Here is a 19,030-nt window from a genome sequence, read left to right as displayed (position 1 = left end):
CAAGTCATTTAGATGTCTGTTGGCCTTGAGGATTAAAGTTAAAGTTCTGGAATAAGGATGAGAATCTTTTTGTTCTGATTCTAACTAGCGTGACATTGTGAAAGAGAGAGTTCCAAGTATGGGGACAACCACTGAAAATGTTCATTCAAGAGATGGAGTGTTTCATGTGAAGAATAGCCAGGAGGCCAATGTCACTGGATCCTAGAGTCAGAAATGGGAGGATAGAAGTGGGGAATAAGGCATAAGAAGATTAGATAGGTAGGAATGGGTTAACTGGTGAAAAGTTTTAAAAGTCCAACAAATATTCTGTTGTAGGTAATAGAGAGCCAATGGAGGAGGATGGATGAGAGTGGAAGTAGGCTTAAGACAGCAGTATTAACCATCAGATTATTAGAGTAGTCTAGGTATGAGGTGATAAGGGCTTGCACCAAGATGGTGGCTGTGTCAGAAGATAGAAGGAGAACTATCTGAGGGATGTTACAAAGGTGGAAATGAGAGACCTTGACAACTGATTGGACCAAAAAATGAGAGAGTAAGGATTTTAAAAGGAAGTTTGTACTTTCCACAGTAAGAGAAAGTTTGGAAAAAGAAAGGTTTTGGGGGAAACAATAATGAGTTCAGTTTTTAACACATTGAGATTAAATTGTCTAGAAGATATTTAATTTGAAATGTCTAATATATAATTGGAGAAATGAGACTGGAGATCAGGAGAGAAGTCAGAATTCAAATGTGAAAATCATTTAAATAGAGTCACGATATTTTTTCGCCAAAGAATTAGGAGGCAGTATGAAGGATTGTGAAGGGTGTTGGGCTTGGAGTCAAGGGACTCCATGCATTTAAATGTTGTCACCTACACTTAGTTGTTGTATGATCATGCACAAGTAAATTTTCAATGTTTCTATTTCCTCATCTGTAATTTTGAAAAGTAACACTTGTGTTTCCTATTTCAGGGATATTTTGGAAAGTGCCAAAATATGAATTATCAATTAGTTGTTGGCAGTATGGTATTATGGAAGACTACTGAATCTGGGATTAGAGGAGCTTGAATCAAACCCTGCCCCGATCATGGGGAAATAATTTAAACTCCTCTTTTCACAGTTTCCTCTCTATAAAACAATAGGGGCAAACTAGACAATTGCTGAGGTCCTTTCTATTTCTTAAACTATGATCCCATGACTCTTATTGATGCTCCCATAAGTTTTTTGACATACCATTCTATGACATTTTTCAACTCAATTTAATTCAATAAATATTGAGTTCAAATTTGGTCTCAGATACTTATTAGAGAGATCAAGACTGGCCCCTAGACAAGCCACTTAACTTTTATCTGCATCTGTTTTCTCTTCTGTAAAATGGAGATAAATAATGGCATTTCTCTCTCAAGGTTTTTGTGAAGATAAAATGAGATATTTGTAAATTTTTTCAAATCTGAAAGTGCTAGACAGATATGTAAAGAGATCCTAAAGGCAATGTGTCCTATTTTTGATTTGTCACTCCAATAAAAAGAGTAATCCTGCAAAAAACTATGAAATAAACAGTAGCAAATAGAGGCTGGTGTCATATGCTTGGAAGTTTCCAAAGAACATACTGTTCTTTTTGAATGTGGTTTAAAAATTTAGTTGACATAACTTAGGACATTTTGCAATGTTATAAGAATTAGAGAGTCCCAAGTTTCCTTAGAAGAACAATGAGTTCCAGCAGATACTGCTCAAGGATCATATAAAACCAAAAGCCAATAAACTCGCCTACACCACCAGCTGCCAAATTGCTCTTAAAGTCTATCTTCCAGACAGTAGCCATCCTGCCACATAGTTGTTTAACCAATCAGACTTTAAGATAAGCTGACAAAATCTTCACTTTTCTTTGACCCATTTATGAATTTACTGAAATAGGATTACTGTAACTAAAGGTACACCTAACCTCTTCTGCAACTCTTCTCCTTATCCACTGATAAATCCTCCATAGAAAATAACTCTAATGCTGGGAACCTTCCTTTAGACTTGGATTTTTTTAAAAGTGGGGAAGAGAGGGGGAGCTAGTTGGTACAGTGGATAGAGCACCAGCTCTGGAGTCAGGAGGATCTGAGTTCAAATCTACCCTCAGACATTTAATAATTACCTAGCTGCATGACCTTGGGCAATTCACTTAACCCCACTGTCTTGCCAAAAAAAAATGGGCTAGAGGTACCCAAGAGGTCTTTGGGTAGATGACAGAGAAACTGGATGGGAAAAAAAATCCTATCTATTCACTAATCTCTATCAAATTTAACATTTCCTTCAAAACTTTGAGAAAGGCTTCATAAATTTCACTGGACTACCAAGAGAATTGATGACACACAAAAAATGATTAACAAACTCTGCTCTAAATCTCTAAATATTATATGGATGCCAGCAGGATATGGCTATCCATATGCCTGCCCAGCAGTTAATTGCTTTCCCTTGTAATATCACCAGTCCCAAAAGTCACACAACCACTACTTTGTATGGCTTGAAACAATCTTGAGATGAAATGTAAATTGTTAGGTATTGTTATTTATTTGATGAGTGGCAACATTGTCTTATGGAAAGATTGCTGGAGAAAGATCACAAGATCTGAATTTGATTCCTGCTTTGTCATTTTTTTAACCACATGCTCTTGTTTTAAATTATTTGATTTTGCTGGACTTCAGTTTCCATATATATATATATATATATATAGATATAGATATAGATATAGATATAGATATAGATATAGATATATATGTATATATAGTGAGAAATTTAGACCAGATGACTTCTTATCCTCCTGTTCCTTCTTATCCTCCACTTTAGTTCTATGATGTCTTTTGTTTTACTCATTCAAAACCCACCACTGTAAGATGTAGAAGATGTAGCAGCCTAATTTTACCAACCATACATCATCCTATTATCCTTTGGGAGACTTGAATTTTTGCTTCTTTAAAGATTGTGGGTATTTCATAGAACCTAGCCAGATTTCTTCACATCCAGGGCCATCTCCAGTCAACCTACTGGCCCCTAGACCAGAAGAATCTGAAAGAGAAAGTGAGGCTGGTGACTTAGCACAGCACCCCCTCACTCAAATCCAATTCATTTGCTTGTTATAGCAACACCCTCCCTGATGTCATGGTCTTCTTTAAGAAAGAGGGACAAACATAGTCAACCATATGGTATCACCAGAGAAATTTTGGTGTTGAAAATGAATTCCTGTTTCAAAGGGAAACTTAGGGTCATATAATTCAATGTGCTTTTTTCTTCCTATCTAATCCAAGCCCATCTCATCATCTAGCAGCAGAGTCTGTCAAGGTATCTTGTAAATTATATATACATATATATATATGTATATATCCTTTCAAATATACAGATATAGATGATACATACATCTGTGTATACTTTGGCATTCAAAGTCTTTCATAACCGAGCCCCCTCTTATCTTTCTAGTCTTTTTATATTTTTCTCCCTGACAGGTACATTAACACTGGCCTCCTGGCTGTCCTATGAAACAAGACACTATTTCTTAGTTCTTGTGATTTTCTCTGGCTATCCCCCCTATTGCCTGGAATGCTCTTCTTCCCCTGCTCATTGGAACAGTAATTATATTGACATCTGTGGCTTCCATTAAATCCCAATTAAAATTCCACCTTCTGCATTAAACCATCTCCAACCTGTCTTAATTTCAGTACTTTCCTTCTGTTAATTATTTTCTAATTAATCAGTATATAGGTTTTGAGATAGGCTTTACACACACACACACACACACACACACACACACACACACACACACGTCTATATGTTGTTTCCTCAATGCTATTGTAAGTTCTTTGAGGACTAGAAAGTCTTTTATCTCTCTTAGTACTAATCTCCAGTGCTTAGCATAGTGATTGAAAGGTGCTTAATAAATGTGTGTATATGTGTGTGTATACACACCCATATTTATATATGTGTATGCATGCATTCATATGTTCACATCCATATATTCATCATAAATTTATGTCATTTGATCTAAACTAGGCTCTCATTGTGGCTAGGCTATCCTTGTACAACTCCCTAATTAATTCACTATCCCATTTACCAAAAGAACTTTCTAAACCTTTCATCCCTCAAGTCTCCCTTAGCTGTTCTCTCCCTATTCTCTCAGCTGAGAACCTTGTCTTACATTTCAGTACACACACACACACACACACACACACACATATACACAAACACAAACCTCCACAAACCAATTGTAAAGTCTATCCATAAAGTTGCATACATCATTTGCTTTTGAAGGCGATTGGAGTTGAGACTTGCCCAGAGTCACACAGCTAGAAGCTGTCCATAAAGTTGCATATAACATTTTTTAGAGGTAATTGGGGTTAAGTGACTTGCCCAGGGTCACTAGCAATTGTCTGAGGTCAGATCTGAGCTCTTGACTCCAGGGTCTTTGTGCTATTCATTGCACCAACTAGCTGCTCCTAACATTTTTTTTTCATACATTTGATTCTTCTTTTGTAGATTGCTGCATCAAATCTTTTGAATGGTTGAAAACCCTATTTAGGAGTTTTAATAACTTCAGTATTTATCTCTTTTTATTCCTCCTTTGATAGCAGTAATCAGAGAATCATAAAACAAAATTATGTCTGTTGTAGCATCTATCATCTTCCTTTGTTGAGGGAGAACTTTTGAATTTCCATTTTGCTTCTCAGTCAAATGTGTTTTTTTTGTTATCAAATTTCTTTTATTTTTTACAGTTCCTCATTCATTTTGATTCAGTCATTAGTGCTGCTTCCTTCTGAAGGAGCATCCTACTGTAAGTCTTGCCTTTCTTCCAGTGGGCTGACAGAGCACAGTGGAGCATCCGACACAGAGAACAATTGTCTGTGCGTGGCTGAAGACAGTGGTGATTTTATAACACCTGGGGCACTTCATGTCCATGAAATAGGAATTGGAGCTCTGCACCAGGAGTTTCTTCTTGTGCTTCCGCTTCTCCTCCTCGGGAGCAGGGTGCAGGAGATCTTTCACGAGAGGCATGTTGGCATGGGGAGATCTTTACTGCCGGAAAGTGTGTTTTTTTTTAAGTCAGGAAATTGAAAACACAATAGGAAACTGTGTTCTCTGCAAACTTTCAGTTAATCATGTGACTATAAAAATGTGATCTTTCATGTGCAATCACTTTACTGTACTATGTAATAGACATGCTTGTTTCACTCCATAAATTAAAAATAAAATAAAAAAAATAAGCTGGGCTGACTTGATCCACTACAGATTCATGGGACTTACTCTCAACTGGGCTCTCGTTGTGGTTGGGCAATCCTTGTATATATCTCCCTAATTCATTTACTATCTCACTTACCACAGCAGCTTTCTTAACCTTATCATCCCTCTTCAAGTCTTCCACTGCTCTCTCTCCCCTATTCTTTCAGCTGAGAAACTGAGAAACTGACCTTGGGATATTTCATTGGAAAAAAATTGAGACTATTCTCAGAGCGCTGCCTCTTCCTTCTTTCTCATCTCACAACACTTGTTTGCTTTCTGCCACTATTTCCTTCTTCATATTGGTCTCACATGAAGGGGTAGACCCTTCTCCTTGCCAAGGCAATGTCCTATGCATACAAAAGTGATCCTATATTAGCCTGTCATCTCTAGCAGTTTTCTCCCTAAATCATCCCACTTTCACTTCACTTCAATCTTTCTTTGACTATTGGCTATTTTCCTACCTACAAACATACTCATATACCTCTCATCCTCAAAAGACCCTTACTTGATCCATTCATCCTTATTCTCCCACAACTCTCTTCCTTTCTGTGGCTAGGTTCTTCAAGAAGGTGTCTACAGTAGGTGCCTCCACTTGACCTTTCCTCTAATTCTTAGCTCTTTGAAGCTTGCCAACATTAAATTGAAACTTCTCTCTTCAAAGTTCTCTTGACAAATACATTTTTGACCTAAATCCTTATTCTTCTTCACCTCTTGCTGCCTTTGACACTGTCAATATCCTTCTTCATGATACTATTTTCTATTTATATTTTCTTGACACTACTCTTCTCTGTTTTTTCCCTATTTCTTCTCAATCTCTTTTGTTGGGTCATCATCCAGGTCATATCTACTAACTGCAAATGTCCCATAGGATTCTTTTCTTCTCCCTTTATACTATTCTACTGGTAATCTCATCAGTCTCCTAATATCAATTGTCATCCCCCTGTGGATAATCCTCAAATATACTTCAAATCTAGTCCTAATCTCTCTCTCCTGATCTGCAATGTAACATCTCCAGTTGCCTACTGGAACCTCACACTGGATGTCCCATAGATGGTTGGTTGGTTCTTGTTCTTCATTATTGAAGAAGACCAAAATTACAAGGCTATATTTGAGACAAATTACAGTGTGTGCAGCTATGACTTATCAGACCAATATGACTCAGAATGTTCTACCATAGGTTGGGCACAAATAATACCACCTGGGGTGGGTACTCTAAACTTATGTATGCCACATTTTCTTTGAGGGGCTTCAATTCTGCCATCCTCATAGAGTGCAGCATCCTTACTGATGATGGCACTCATGCTAAGTGGTCCTGTGCCAGAGTCTCCCATGCTGCACAATCAATTCTAAAGTTCTTCATTGAGACCTTCTCCTGACCCCCTTTGTGAGAGCTTGCCCTGTGTGAGTTATCCATAAAATAGTTTTTTTTTAGCAATTATATGTCTGACATTCTTACAATTTGTCCAGCCCATCATAGTTGCACTCTCTATAGTAATGTTGGAATGCTAGGTAGTTTAACCCAAGAAAGGATCTCAGTGTCTGCCATCTTCTCCTGATAGGTGATCTTGAGAATCTTTTTTTTTCAGTTGGTGCAAGGCAATGGGGTTAAGTGGCTTGCCCAAGGCTACACAGCTAGGTAATTATTAAGTGACTGAGGCTGGATTTGAACTCAGGTACTCCTGACTCCAAGGCCAGTGTTCTATCCACTTTACAACCTAGCCACCCCCAGAATCTTCCTAAGAAAATTTAAATGGAAATTATTCCGTTTCCTGTCATGGAGTTCGTAGACTGTCCAGGTTTCATATATATATATATATATATATATATATATATATATATATATATATATATAACAAGAGGTCAGCATAACAGCATTGTAGAACTTCAGTTTGGTAGTCAGTCTAATATCTTTTCTCTCCCACACTTTCTTTCAGAGCCTCTCAAATACTAAGCTAGTTCTGGCAATGCAAGTGTCAACCTCATTGTCAATCTGTACCTCCCTGGAGAGGACACTGACAAGGTAAGTGAACTTGTCCACAGGACTCAAAATTTCTCCATTTGCTGTAATTGATGGTTTCATAAATGGATGGTGTGGTGCTGGCTGATAGATCACTTGTATTTTCTTGGTGTTCATTGTTAGACCAAAATTAGCACAAAGCAGCAGAGAATTGATCCGTGGTTTGTTGCATCTCAGCTTCAGAGTCTATATTGAGTGCACAATCATCTGCAAACTGAAGATCACACCTCAAAACTCCCTTCACTTTGGTCTTGGCTTATAGTCTTTGCTAGTTGAAGTCTTTTCCATCAGTTCAGTAGCTCATCCTCAGTGAAGGCATTTGATAACATGGCTAAAAACATCATGCTAAAAAAGTATGGGAGGAAGGATACATCCTTGTTTCACTCCATTGGTGACTAGGAAATCTCAAGAGCATCGTCCAGAACCCAGGCGTGCAGGCCATCATGAAATTGACATGGAATGCTGATGAACTTCTCTGGGAAAATAAGATTTTGACATAATTTTCCATAAACCCTCATGACTGACAGTATCAAAGATCTTGGTCAGATCTATAAGTATTGTATACAGACCTCTGTTCTGTTCCTGGCATTTTTCCCAGAGTTGTTGGGCAGCAAACACTATATTTACTGTTTCTCAAACCTTTCTGAAGCCACACTGGCTCTCAGGGAGGTGACCATCTTCTGGGTGAAGGATCAGCCTATTGAGAACACTGGCAAGAATCTTACCCAGCAATAACTAAAAGAGAAATACCTCTGTGATTATCACAGGACAATCTATTCTCTTTACCTTTATAGAGATGGACAAAGGAGGTATTCTTGAATTCTTGGAGGATAACCTCTTCATGCTATATAACCTGGAAAATTTCAGTCAGTTTTTGGATAATAGACCTCCCATCTTGTAGATCTGAGTGGGAATAGAATCAGCACCAGGTGGTTTGGCACTTGAAAGGAGCCTAATGGCATCCAAAACCTCTTCTTCAGTTCCATTGACTTCAACTTGAGGTAAGTGGTCAATGGCTTCTGTATTGATTAATGAGTGTCTTAAAAACACAACAGCCCATTTCTCTAGGATCACATGCCTATTGTTTTTGTTTTTGTTTTTGTTGTTTTTGCAAGGCAAATTGTGTTAAGTGGCTTGCCCAAGGTCACACTGCTAGGTAACCACGTGCCTATTGTTAATCAATGTGGATCCAACAGCACTGAGTAGTTGAAATGGACCAGAACCTTCAGGGCATCATAAAAGCATTTTGTTTTATTACTGTCTACATAAAATTGAATTTTAACTGCCTTCCTCCTGAGCCAAGAGATCCACATATCTCTAAGCTTCACTTGTATTTTACTTTATTTTTTTTTAGGTTTTCTTTTTTTTGCAAGGCAAATGAGGTTGAATGGCTTGCCCAAGGCCACACAGCTAGGAAATTATTAAGTGTCTGAGACAGGATTTGAACCCAGGTACTCCTGACTCCAGGGCTGGTGCTTTATCCACTACACCACCTAGCTGCCCCTGTATTTTACTTTTGATAGAATTAAATGTCGCCTTCTTAGAAATCTATGAACTATTATGCTGATAAACCCTGTGGAGTTCTCATTTTTCATTTAGCTGTTTCTGGATTTCCCCTTCATTCTCAATAAACCAGTCTTGGTGTTTACCAGTGATGTGACCCAGATGAGCAAATACAGTGCTGCATACCAAATCTCTGAAAGTTGCCCACTCTTTTTGTGCTCCACCGCTGCCCAACTGTATGTTGGCTCAGTTTTCCCTCCAAGTTAGCAACAAACCGTTCCCACTCCAGAGACACTCTAATCACTTGACATTAATTCTTCTAGTATTCAATTGGCCTTGAGACTGCTGCTTTCCTTGAATGTGAATATTTAGCTTAGAGAGGAGGAGTCTGTGATCAGTCCAACACTCTGTACCACATATTGCCTTTGTCACTCTTACATCCTGCCTGTCTCTTCTCCTTATAATCACATAGTTTATTAGATGCCAGTTTTTGCTGCAAGGTTGTATCCAGGTAGTTTTATTGTGTTGAGGTAGCCACAAGACAGTGTTCATGATCAGAAGGTCATGAGATGCCAAAATCTTCAATAGTAGTTGACCATTGCGGTTACTGTTTCTAACTTCACTACTCCCAAGGACTCCCTCCCTTGCCTGGTAATCTGAGCCTACTCTATCATTAAAGTCACACAGAATTATAAATTTGTCCTCCTTTGTTACATTGTTAATAAGGGTCTCCAGATCTTCATAAAACTTTTCTTTAACTTCATCAGTGTTTATCATGGTAAGAGCATAGGCACTGAAGATGGTGGCATGGCATTTTCCTGGAAGTGGCAATCTCATTGTCATGAGCCTGTTGTTCACTCCTTTTGGTAGGCATTCAAGAATATTGACTAGATTCACTTTGATTGCAAAACCTACCCTGGCTTCAAGGTGTTCCTCTTTATTGTAGTCACTTCAGAAAAATATGTATCCAGCTCCAATTGTAGTAAGCTGGCCTTCATTTGTCAGCCTTGTTTCCCTCAGGGCTGCTTTTGATATGATAGCTGCTGAGTTGTCTTACAAAATAAGAATTGTTTGTCTTTGAGGCCTATTGGATCTTGTGTTGTCAATGAATGTGCACACATTCCGTGCACATAAGGTGAGTGGATTTTTCTTTGAAGAAGTTTTTGTAAATTTTTTGTGTCTCGATCACACTGTGGGATCCCCACTTGCCGCAGGAATCAGGCCAAGGCTGGGTGAGGAGACAGTTTTTAGGGCATCATTTCTAGTCCCTTCTTTACACCAGGAGGTGAGCAGTACAATTTTTTTTTTGCAAGACAATGGGGTTAAGTGGCTTGTCCAAGGCCACACAGCTAGGTAATTATTAAGTGTCTGAGGCCAGATTTGAACTCAGGTACTCCTGACTCCAGGGTCAGTGCTCTATCCACTGTGCCACCTAGCTGCCCCTAACAGTACAATTCTTTTTTTTTTTTTTTTGCAAGGCAAATGGGGTTTAGTGGCTTGCCCAAGGCTACTCCTCTCAGTGGAGATACAATCCTATGGCCTGGGTCACTTGTGTGCAGGGTTATTATGACTACAACTCCCAGTATATCTACACCTGCTACTTCATCATTTGCCTGTTGTCACAGGAGTTTGAGGAATGGTAATGAGTGATGTATTTTGTTGTATGGGTAAATTGTATTTAAGTGAGGTAGAGCTGCATGAAATCAACTGCCTCACTGTCTCTTCCAAAGTCATCATGATCCCTCATAGCAAGACAGAGTGAAGACAACTGGTGATGGCTCTAGATACAATGGATGATTTTGTCATCTTCAATGTCTAACCAGGCTCTAAGCACTCCATAATATTTGCTTCAGCTGCCTTCATGACCATCAGGATGAATTGTTCTCTTCCATCCATTCCTCTAGTGGAAGATTTCACATGCTTGGGGTAAACATCCCCCCTACTCACTGATGAGCTTGAGACTCCCTTGGTTACCCTCAACCTGGTTTAGACCACCTGACAAAACAGTTACCAGGATGTGGCTACTGTTTATGCTACAGTAAGAATTAGATGGTTCAGGTGGACATCAAAGGTGGAAAGTAGTCCTGAATATGGCTCAGCAGCCCTCACACCCACCACCCCTGACATCTCATATATCTTAAATTTAACATACCCAAAACTGAAGGTATCTTATCTCCAAACTTTCTCCTCTTCTGAACTTCCTTCTTACTGTTGAGGATGCCACCATCCTCCCAGTCAGAAGTTAGTTGTTTTAGACTTTTACTCATTCTTTTCCACTCTCTTTATTCAAACTGACCAAATCCTTTGGATTTTGCCTTTATTAAATCTCTTCTATATTTTTCCTTCTCTCTTCTGACACTATTACCAACCTGGTGAAGTCTCTCATCATCTCAGTCTGAATTATTACAATAGCCTATTGATTGCTCTTCTAGCCATAAGTCTGTCTTCAATCTATACACCTTTCCAATCAGCTATCAAAATTATTTTCTTTCTTTTTTCTTTATTTATTTTAGACAATGGGATTAAGTAACTTGCCCAAGGTCACACAGCTAGGCAATTAAGTGTATGAGGTCAAATTTGAACTCAGGTCCTCCTGACTCCAGGGCCAGTGCTCTACCCATTGTGCTATCTAGCTGTCCCCAAATTTATTTTCTTAAAGTAAAAGAATAACTATGACACTTCCCTTATCAAGAAATTTCAGAGTCTCCCTATCACCTTCAGGATAAAATGTAAAAATTATTGTTTGACATTCAAAGCCCTTCATAACATGATTCCTTCTTAACTTTTTAGCCTTCTTGAGAAATGCTTTCCTTTTACTCTCACTATATACATACTCTGTGAACAAAAATCACTGGCTCCTTGATTTTCTCAGGACAAGACACTTCATCTCTCCTAATACAGAAGATTTTACTGGCTGTCTCCTGTGTGTGGAATGCTTTTTCTTCTCAAATCCCTCCAGTTTCCTTGCTTCTTTCAAGTCTCATCTTCTGTAAAAAGTCTTTCCTAAATCCTCTTATTTCTGATTCCTTCCCTCCAAGGTCCTCTCCAATTTATTTTGTTTATATCATTTTATCTTCTTTGAACATAATTGTTTGTGTATTGTTTGTCCAATTAGATAATGTGCTCCTAGAGATTAGGGACTGCTTTTGTCTTTCTTTATGTTGTTTTTCAGTCATGTGATTCTTCATGATCCCATTTGGGATTTTCTTGGCAAAGAGAAGAAAACCGAGGCCATCAGGGTTAAGAGATGTGCCCCAGGTTAGACAGCTAATAAGTGTGAGAGGTTACATTTGAACTCAAGACTTCCTAACTACAGGGTCACTGTTCTAGCTACTGTGCCACCTAGTTGCCCAGTGGTATAATTAGATTGCAGCATATAACTTACAATGATTTCAACACAAGTTGTGTCATTAGAATTATCTAGAAAATGTATAATTAGAAAAGGAGATGAGTTGATTATGTGTCGATAATGAGAGAAAACATATAGCCCACATGTTGTGCAATTATCCAAGGATTTTTAAGGCCTAGAAGAAGACTTCCTATCCAGTAGGTACATGCTCTATGGATTGGTTATAGAAGAATAAGCTTAATAATAACACAGGATAAGAAGGCATGGATTGATTGGCATTTGTACCAATGAAAGTAACAGATGGATGAGATCATGTATCCCTTACAGTGCTGAGGATAATATGGTAGCAGGGCTCATACTGGACAACATAAGAAGAGTAAAAACTAAATTTATTTCTTGAGATCAGAGTGGGTTAAATGATACTGGTATCTACTGTCTCCTTCCTTGTACTAAACCATTCAGTCATAATCTAAGACAGAGGTGTCAAAGAGCTGACCAGTAAACCATATTCATGCCACAACACTCCTGATTGCTGCCTGTACTGTATTAAATGTAACTGGGTAATAATTATTAAAATAAGTACAATAAAATAAATCATAAAGAATACTAATATGTGGCTTTCTTGGTATATGACTTACAAGGGGTCTTTATGTATGATATTTTGGTATCCCATTTCTATTGCATTTGACATCACTGGTGTAAAGGCTTAATTAAGTTTCCTTGATGAGTTCAATTTAATGAACTTTCAGGACAGTGAGCCTTTCCTTGTAAAGCTTGAGAAATATCTCTACATATATATGTGTACATTCATTGGAACCATAGTCAGAGTGAAAAGCTATCCCTTATTAGTTTCTGCCAACTGCAGCTATTTCCCAGAGTGACTTAGTTGGCTGGAACCCATAGGAGAATAGTTGTTTGTCAGTGAAGCCACCTCTTTTGGTAGCCTATAAAAAACAAAAGCAATAGACTATCTAAAGCTTTAAATATATTTAGACCTTTTAAAAGCAAAAATAAATAGCATTTTATTTGTACTTTTCCTGAAAAGTACATTTACTCCTCCAAGATGGAAGAGTAAAAGCAGGGTCTCCCACTGAGTGAAACAATTTTCCTACTCCAAGACAACTTGGAAGATCCACAGTAAGGATTTATTACACTGGGGTTAAAATGGTGCATGAAGCAAACTGACTCCAACTATCCAGAAACAGACCATGGGGCCTGGGGTCCCATAGGGGTGGAGGGAGTTTCCATCCATGACAGCAGTTGTAGTTTCCAGACCTCTGTCAAAGACAGATTAGGAAGGGCAGCATGAAAACTGCCACACCAAAGTGAGAACAGAGCCCAGTCTAATGCAAGCCTCAGGGCAGACCCAGCCACAGGGGCTCAGGGGTCCAGGGGTCCAGGGGCCCAGGGGTAGGCCTTGGAGCCTCCTGGCAGCTGTTTCCAGATCACTCAGCCCATGGAGGGTAAAGGGATGGGGGAGATTGTAGAGGTCTCTCTCCTGTCTATGAGGCTGGACTCTGTTGCTTTGCCCATACTCAAATCAAGGTCACAGTCTGGGCCCTAGTCTCAAGAAAAGAGCAGAAGCACAACTGAGCTCACTGCCTCAGGGGAGCAGGGAACCTTTCTCAGGACTCCAGGACAGGGGGGAGTACTTGTGGTCATCCATAGACCAGAGCATAGGCCAGGAGAGCAGGCAGAGTCTGTCCTAAGACACTGGAGGAATTGAAAACTTGCAAGTCTTTGGGAGGTTATCCCTGAAAAAGCTGCAGAAAATCACAAAAGCTTGGGACAATGTGCTCCCCTCCCCCCCCCCAGAAGCAGAGCCCTCCCTTAATAAAGACTTGAAATCAAATCATGAAATGGGGAAATGAGCAAATAACAGGAGAAAAAAATCTGACCATAGACAATTGCTTTGGTCCTATGGAGAATCAAAATATACACTCAGAACATAAAGAAGTCAAAGTTTCTGAATCAAAGTCTCTAAGAATAATATGAATTGGAGGGGTGGCTATGTGGCGCAGTGGATAAAGCACCGGCCCTGGAGTCAGGAGTACCTGGGTTCAAATCTGATCTCAGATACTTAATAATTACCTAGCTGTGTGGCCTTGTACAAGCCACTTAACCCCATTGCCTTGCAAAAAAACCCCAAAAAACTAATAATATGAATTGGTCCCAGGCTATGGAAGAGGCCAAAAAAGATTTTGAAGAATAAAGTAATGGAGGTAGGAGAAAAATTGGGAAGAGAAATGAGAGTGATGCATGAAAATTATAAAAACTGAATTAGCAGCTTGGGGAAGTAGATAAAAAAAATACTGAAGAAAATAACATCTTAAAATCCAGTTTAGGTCAATGGAAAAAGCAGTCCAAAAGGTCAATGAGAAGAAAATTGCTTTAAAAAGCAGAAATGGTCAGATGGAAAACAAGAAACAAAAGCTCTCTGAAGAAAATAATTCCTTAAAATGTAGAATGGAAGTAAAGGAAGTTGATGATTTTGTAAGAAATTAAGAAACACAAATTTATTTTTAAAACAAGCCATTCCCCAATTGACAAATGGTCAAAGGATATGCAGAGGCAATTTATAGATGAGGAAATCAAAGTGATCCATAGTCATATGAAAAATTGCTCTAAATCCATACTTATTAGAGAAATTTAAATTAAAGAACCTCTCAGCCTGGCCAATATGACCAGGAAGGAAAATGATCAATGTTGGAAGGGATGTGGGAAATCTGGGACACAATGTGTAACATTGTTGGTGGAGCTGTGACTTCATCCAACCTTTCTGGTGAATAATTTGGAATTACACCCAAAGGGCAACCAAAATGTGCATACCCTTTGATCCAGAAATACTACTGGATCTATACCCTGAAGAGATCATGTAAAAGGTTAATCAACATCACTTGTACAAAAAATTCACAGCAGCTCTGTAGTGGCAAAGAATTGGAAATTGAGTGAATGTCCATTAATTTGGGAATGGCTGAACAAATTGTGGCATATGCATATTGTGGAACACTACTGTTCTATTAGAAACCTGGAGGGATGGGAATTCAGAGAAGCCTGGAAGGATTTACATGAACTAATGCTGAGCAAGATGAGCAGAACCAGAAGAACATTGTATACCATAACAACACAGGGTTGATGATCTATCTCAATGGACTTTCTCATTCAATCAGTGAAACAATCACGGACAATTTTGGTGTATCTGCAATGGAGAATACCATCTGCATCCAGAGAAAGAATTGTGGAGTTTAAACAAAGACCAAAGACTATTACTTTTTAATTTTAAAAAAAGTTATCTTATTATGTAATTTTACTATCTCTTATTTTTTTCCTAAAGGATATGATTTCTCTCTCAACATATTCAACTTAGATCATTGTATAGCATGGAAACAATGTAAAGACTAACAGACTGCCTTCTGTGGGGATGGGGGAGGGGAAGCAAGATTTGAGGGAAAAATTGTAAAATTTGAAAATAAATAAATAAATAAATTTAAAAACAAAAGTAAAAAGAAATCAAGACACAATAAAACAAATCAAAAGAATGAAAAACTAGTAGAACATGTGAAATATCTCATTGGAAAAACAACTGACCTGGAAAGCAGATTCAGGAGAGATAATTTTAAAATTATTGGACTACCTGAAAGTCACAATAAAAAAGAGCCATTTTTTTCAAGAAATTATCCAGGAAAACTGCCTTGATATCCTGAAGCAGAAGGTAAAATAGAAACTGAAAGAATGCACTAATCACCTCCTGAAAGCAATTCCAAAATGAAAACAACCAGGAATATTATAGCCAAATTTTGTACCTCCCAGGTCAAGGAGAAAACATTACAGGCAGTCAGAAAGAAATAATTCAGATATCATGAAGCTATAGTCAGGATAACATAAGATTTAGCAACTTCTACATTCACGGCTAGTAGGGCTTGGGAATATGATATTCCAGGAGGCAAAAGAGCTTAGATTACAGCCAAGAATGAACTACCCAACAAAACTGAATATACTCTTTCAGGGGGAAAATATGGATATTCATTGAAATAGTGGACTTTCAAACTTTATGAATGAAACTACCAGAGTTGAACAGAAAGTTTGATTTTCAAATACAGGACTTAGGGAAAACATAGATAGGGTTAATGGGAAGAGCAAATCATGAGGGACTTAATGATGTTGCATTGCTTGTATTCCTGCACAGGAAGATGATACTGATAACTCATATGAACCTTCTTGTTTATTGAGCAATTAGGAGCATATATAGACAAGGAAAGGATGTAGCTGTATATGAAGTTGCTATATATTATAAAGATGGAGTTAATGGGGAGAAGGGAATGTACTGGGAGAAAAGGGAAAAGAAAAGTAGAATGGGGTAAGTTATTTCACATAAAAGAGGCCAGAAAAAGCTTTTGCAATAGAGTGGAAGAGGGAGAAGATTGAGAGGGAGTGAGTGAGCCTTACTCTTATTGGAAGTGGCTTAGAGAGGGAATAATATACACACTCAATTGGGTATAGATATCTATTCTTACCCTAGAGGAAAATCAGAGAAAGAAGGGATGGGAAAAAGGAGAGGGGGGAGGGAAGGGAGCTATAGGTGACAGAAGAGAGGGAAGATCATGTGAGAGGATAGTCAAATATAATGCACATTTGAGGTGGGACAGGGTGAAAGGGGATAGAAAGAATAGAATAAATGGAGGGGAGAGAAATAAGATGGAGGGAAATACAGCTAGCAATAGCAACTGTGAAAAAAATATTGAAGCAATTTCTCTAATGAATTTATGCTAAAGCATGCGATCCATCCCAAAGACTAGTGATATCTGATATCTGAATACAGACTGAAACATACTTTCCCCCCCTCACTTTATTTTCTTAAGGTTTCTCTTTCTTTACTGGGGATGGGGGGGGGTAGGTGGGAGGTGGGTGGGGGGGTTATGCTTACTTTTACAACATGACTGTTGTAGTAATGTTTTCCACGGCTACACATTTTTTTTTAGGTTTTTGCAAGGCAAATGGAGTTAAGTGGCTTGCCCAAGGCCACCCAGCTAGGTAATTATTAAGTGTCTGAGAGTGGATTTGAACCCAGGTACTCCTGACTCCAAGGCTGGTACTTTATCCACTATGCCACCTAGCTGCCCCATGGCTACATATTTTTAACATACACCAAGTAACTTGCTTTCTTGATGGGAAGGAATGGGGTGGGAGGGAGGGAAAGAATTTGCAACTCAAGGGTTTGGAAGTAAATGATGAAACTTGCTTTTGCATGTAGCTGGGAGAAAAAATTTTAAAAATAAAAAATATATATTAAAAAGGGGGGAAAGTACAGCTTAAAATGAAAGGGAATTTTCATAGCAGCCCTGTTTGTGGTGGCAAAGAATTGGAAATCAAGTAAATGTCCTTCAATTGGGGAATGGTTTAGCAAACTGTGGTATATGTATGTCATGGAACACTATTGTTCAATTAGAAACAAGGAGGGATGGGAATTCAGGGAAGCCTGGAGGGATTTGTATGAACTGACGCTGAGTGAGATGAGCAGAACCAGAAAAACACTGTACACCCTATCAGCAACATGGGGCTGATGTTCAACCTTGAAGGACTTGCTCATTCCATCAGTTCAACAATCAGGGACAATTTGGGGCTGTCTGCAATGGAGAATACCATCTGTATCCAGACAAAGAGTCGTGGAGTTTGAACAAATTTCAAGGACTATTCCCTTTAATTTAGGAAAAAACCCAGATATCTTATTGTCTGATCTTGTTATTACTTATACTTTTTGTTTCTTCCTTAAGGATGTGATTTCTCTCTCATCACACTCAATTTGGATCAATGTACAACATGGAAACAAAATAAAGACTGACAGATTGCTTTCCATGGCGGGTTGGAGGGAGGGAAGTAAGATTGGGAGAAAAATTGTAAAACTCAAAACTCAAATAAAATCTTTAAAAAAATGAAAGGGCATTTGACATAGGAAGAAGAGCCCCCTTTATCCTTTTTCCCAGGACTAATTAATAGCCCAATTGTGTAGAAAACAATTAGAAATTTCTAGCAAATCCTTTCTTCCTTGTGGGTTGAAGAGGAGGTATCAGAGGCCCCAACTTTTAACAATACATAAATCAGATTTTACTTTGGCAGAAGCCCCAAAAAGTCAATTATGTGTGAAGAGGATGGTCTGCATTTCTCCTCACAGAAAATGAAGCAGTAAAGAGATTACAGGATCTCATGAACCGAAACAGGAAAAACCATTAAACATCCTCTCAGAGAAGCTCATAAAAAATCTTTGGACAGTGAGTCAGCATTTTAAAACTGAAACCTCTCTCTCCCCAAGTCTTCTATACAGCCCTTCTGGACTAGTAATGTCACTCTATTCCCTTGGATACCTGTTGAGAGGTTTTATAGAAAGGATAAATACACTTTGAGCTGCTGGACAGATAACCCCTTCCTGAATGAGGAGATCTGCACTTAGTAAAAAATTTTTGATGGTGGTAGGGTGGGTTGAACACAACAGAGATCTTCTGCTCCTCTATCTTATTAGTTTAATCCTTTAATATTTGTCCAGCTCCAGTGGTCAGAGGAGAGACAGACTTTTTATTCCAGAAGCATGATTATGATTTCCCTCTCCTCCTCAATACTCTCCTTTCTTGCTTTTGGGGATATGACTATATCCTATTTCTCCCCCTACCTTCTAAATCTCATTTACTGGACCCTTGTCTAGATCATGCCCTCTAACTCTTAGATTTCTCTCAGGGTTTGCTCCTAGACTCTCTTCTCTTTTTCCTCTCTGCTACTTCATTTAATGATCTCATTAGCTCTCAAGTAGTTAATTATCATCTCTTGGCTGATGACTTAAATATATTCATCTTGCCCTAACATTTTACTTCTATCCAATCTCATATCTCCAACTTCCTTTCAGCCATTTCAAAATGGATATATAATAGACCCCTTACACAC

General features: G+C 38.5%; 2 protein-coding genes across 2 annotated transcripts in view; both read right to left on the bottom strand.

Annotated features, from left to right (window-relative positions):
* Window positions 1-19,030, bottom strand: part of NECAB1 (N-terminal EF-hand calcium binding protein 1) — a 221,208-nt gene that overhangs the window by 156,527 nt on the left and 45,651 nt on the right. The gene's annotated exons all lie outside the window — the stretch shown is intronic.
* LOC141502169 (small ribosomal subunit protein eS27-like) lies at window positions 4,752-5,006 on the bottom strand. Its single transcript, XM_074206773.1, has one exon. The coding sequence runs from the start codon at window positions 5,004-5,006 to the stop codon at window positions 4,752-4,754; it is 255 nt and encodes an 84-aa protein (XP_074062874.1).

This window comes from Macrotis lagotis, chromosome X (genome assembly GCF_037893015.1).
Source record: "Macrotis lagotis isolate mMagLag1 chromosome X, bilby.v1.9.chrom.fasta, whole genome shotgun sequence".
Classification (NCBI taxonomy): domain Eukaryota; kingdom Metazoa; phylum Chordata; class Mammalia; order Peramelemorphia; family Peramelidae; genus Macrotis; species Macrotis lagotis.
This window is presented reverse-complemented; position numbering and strand designations above follow the sequence as displayed.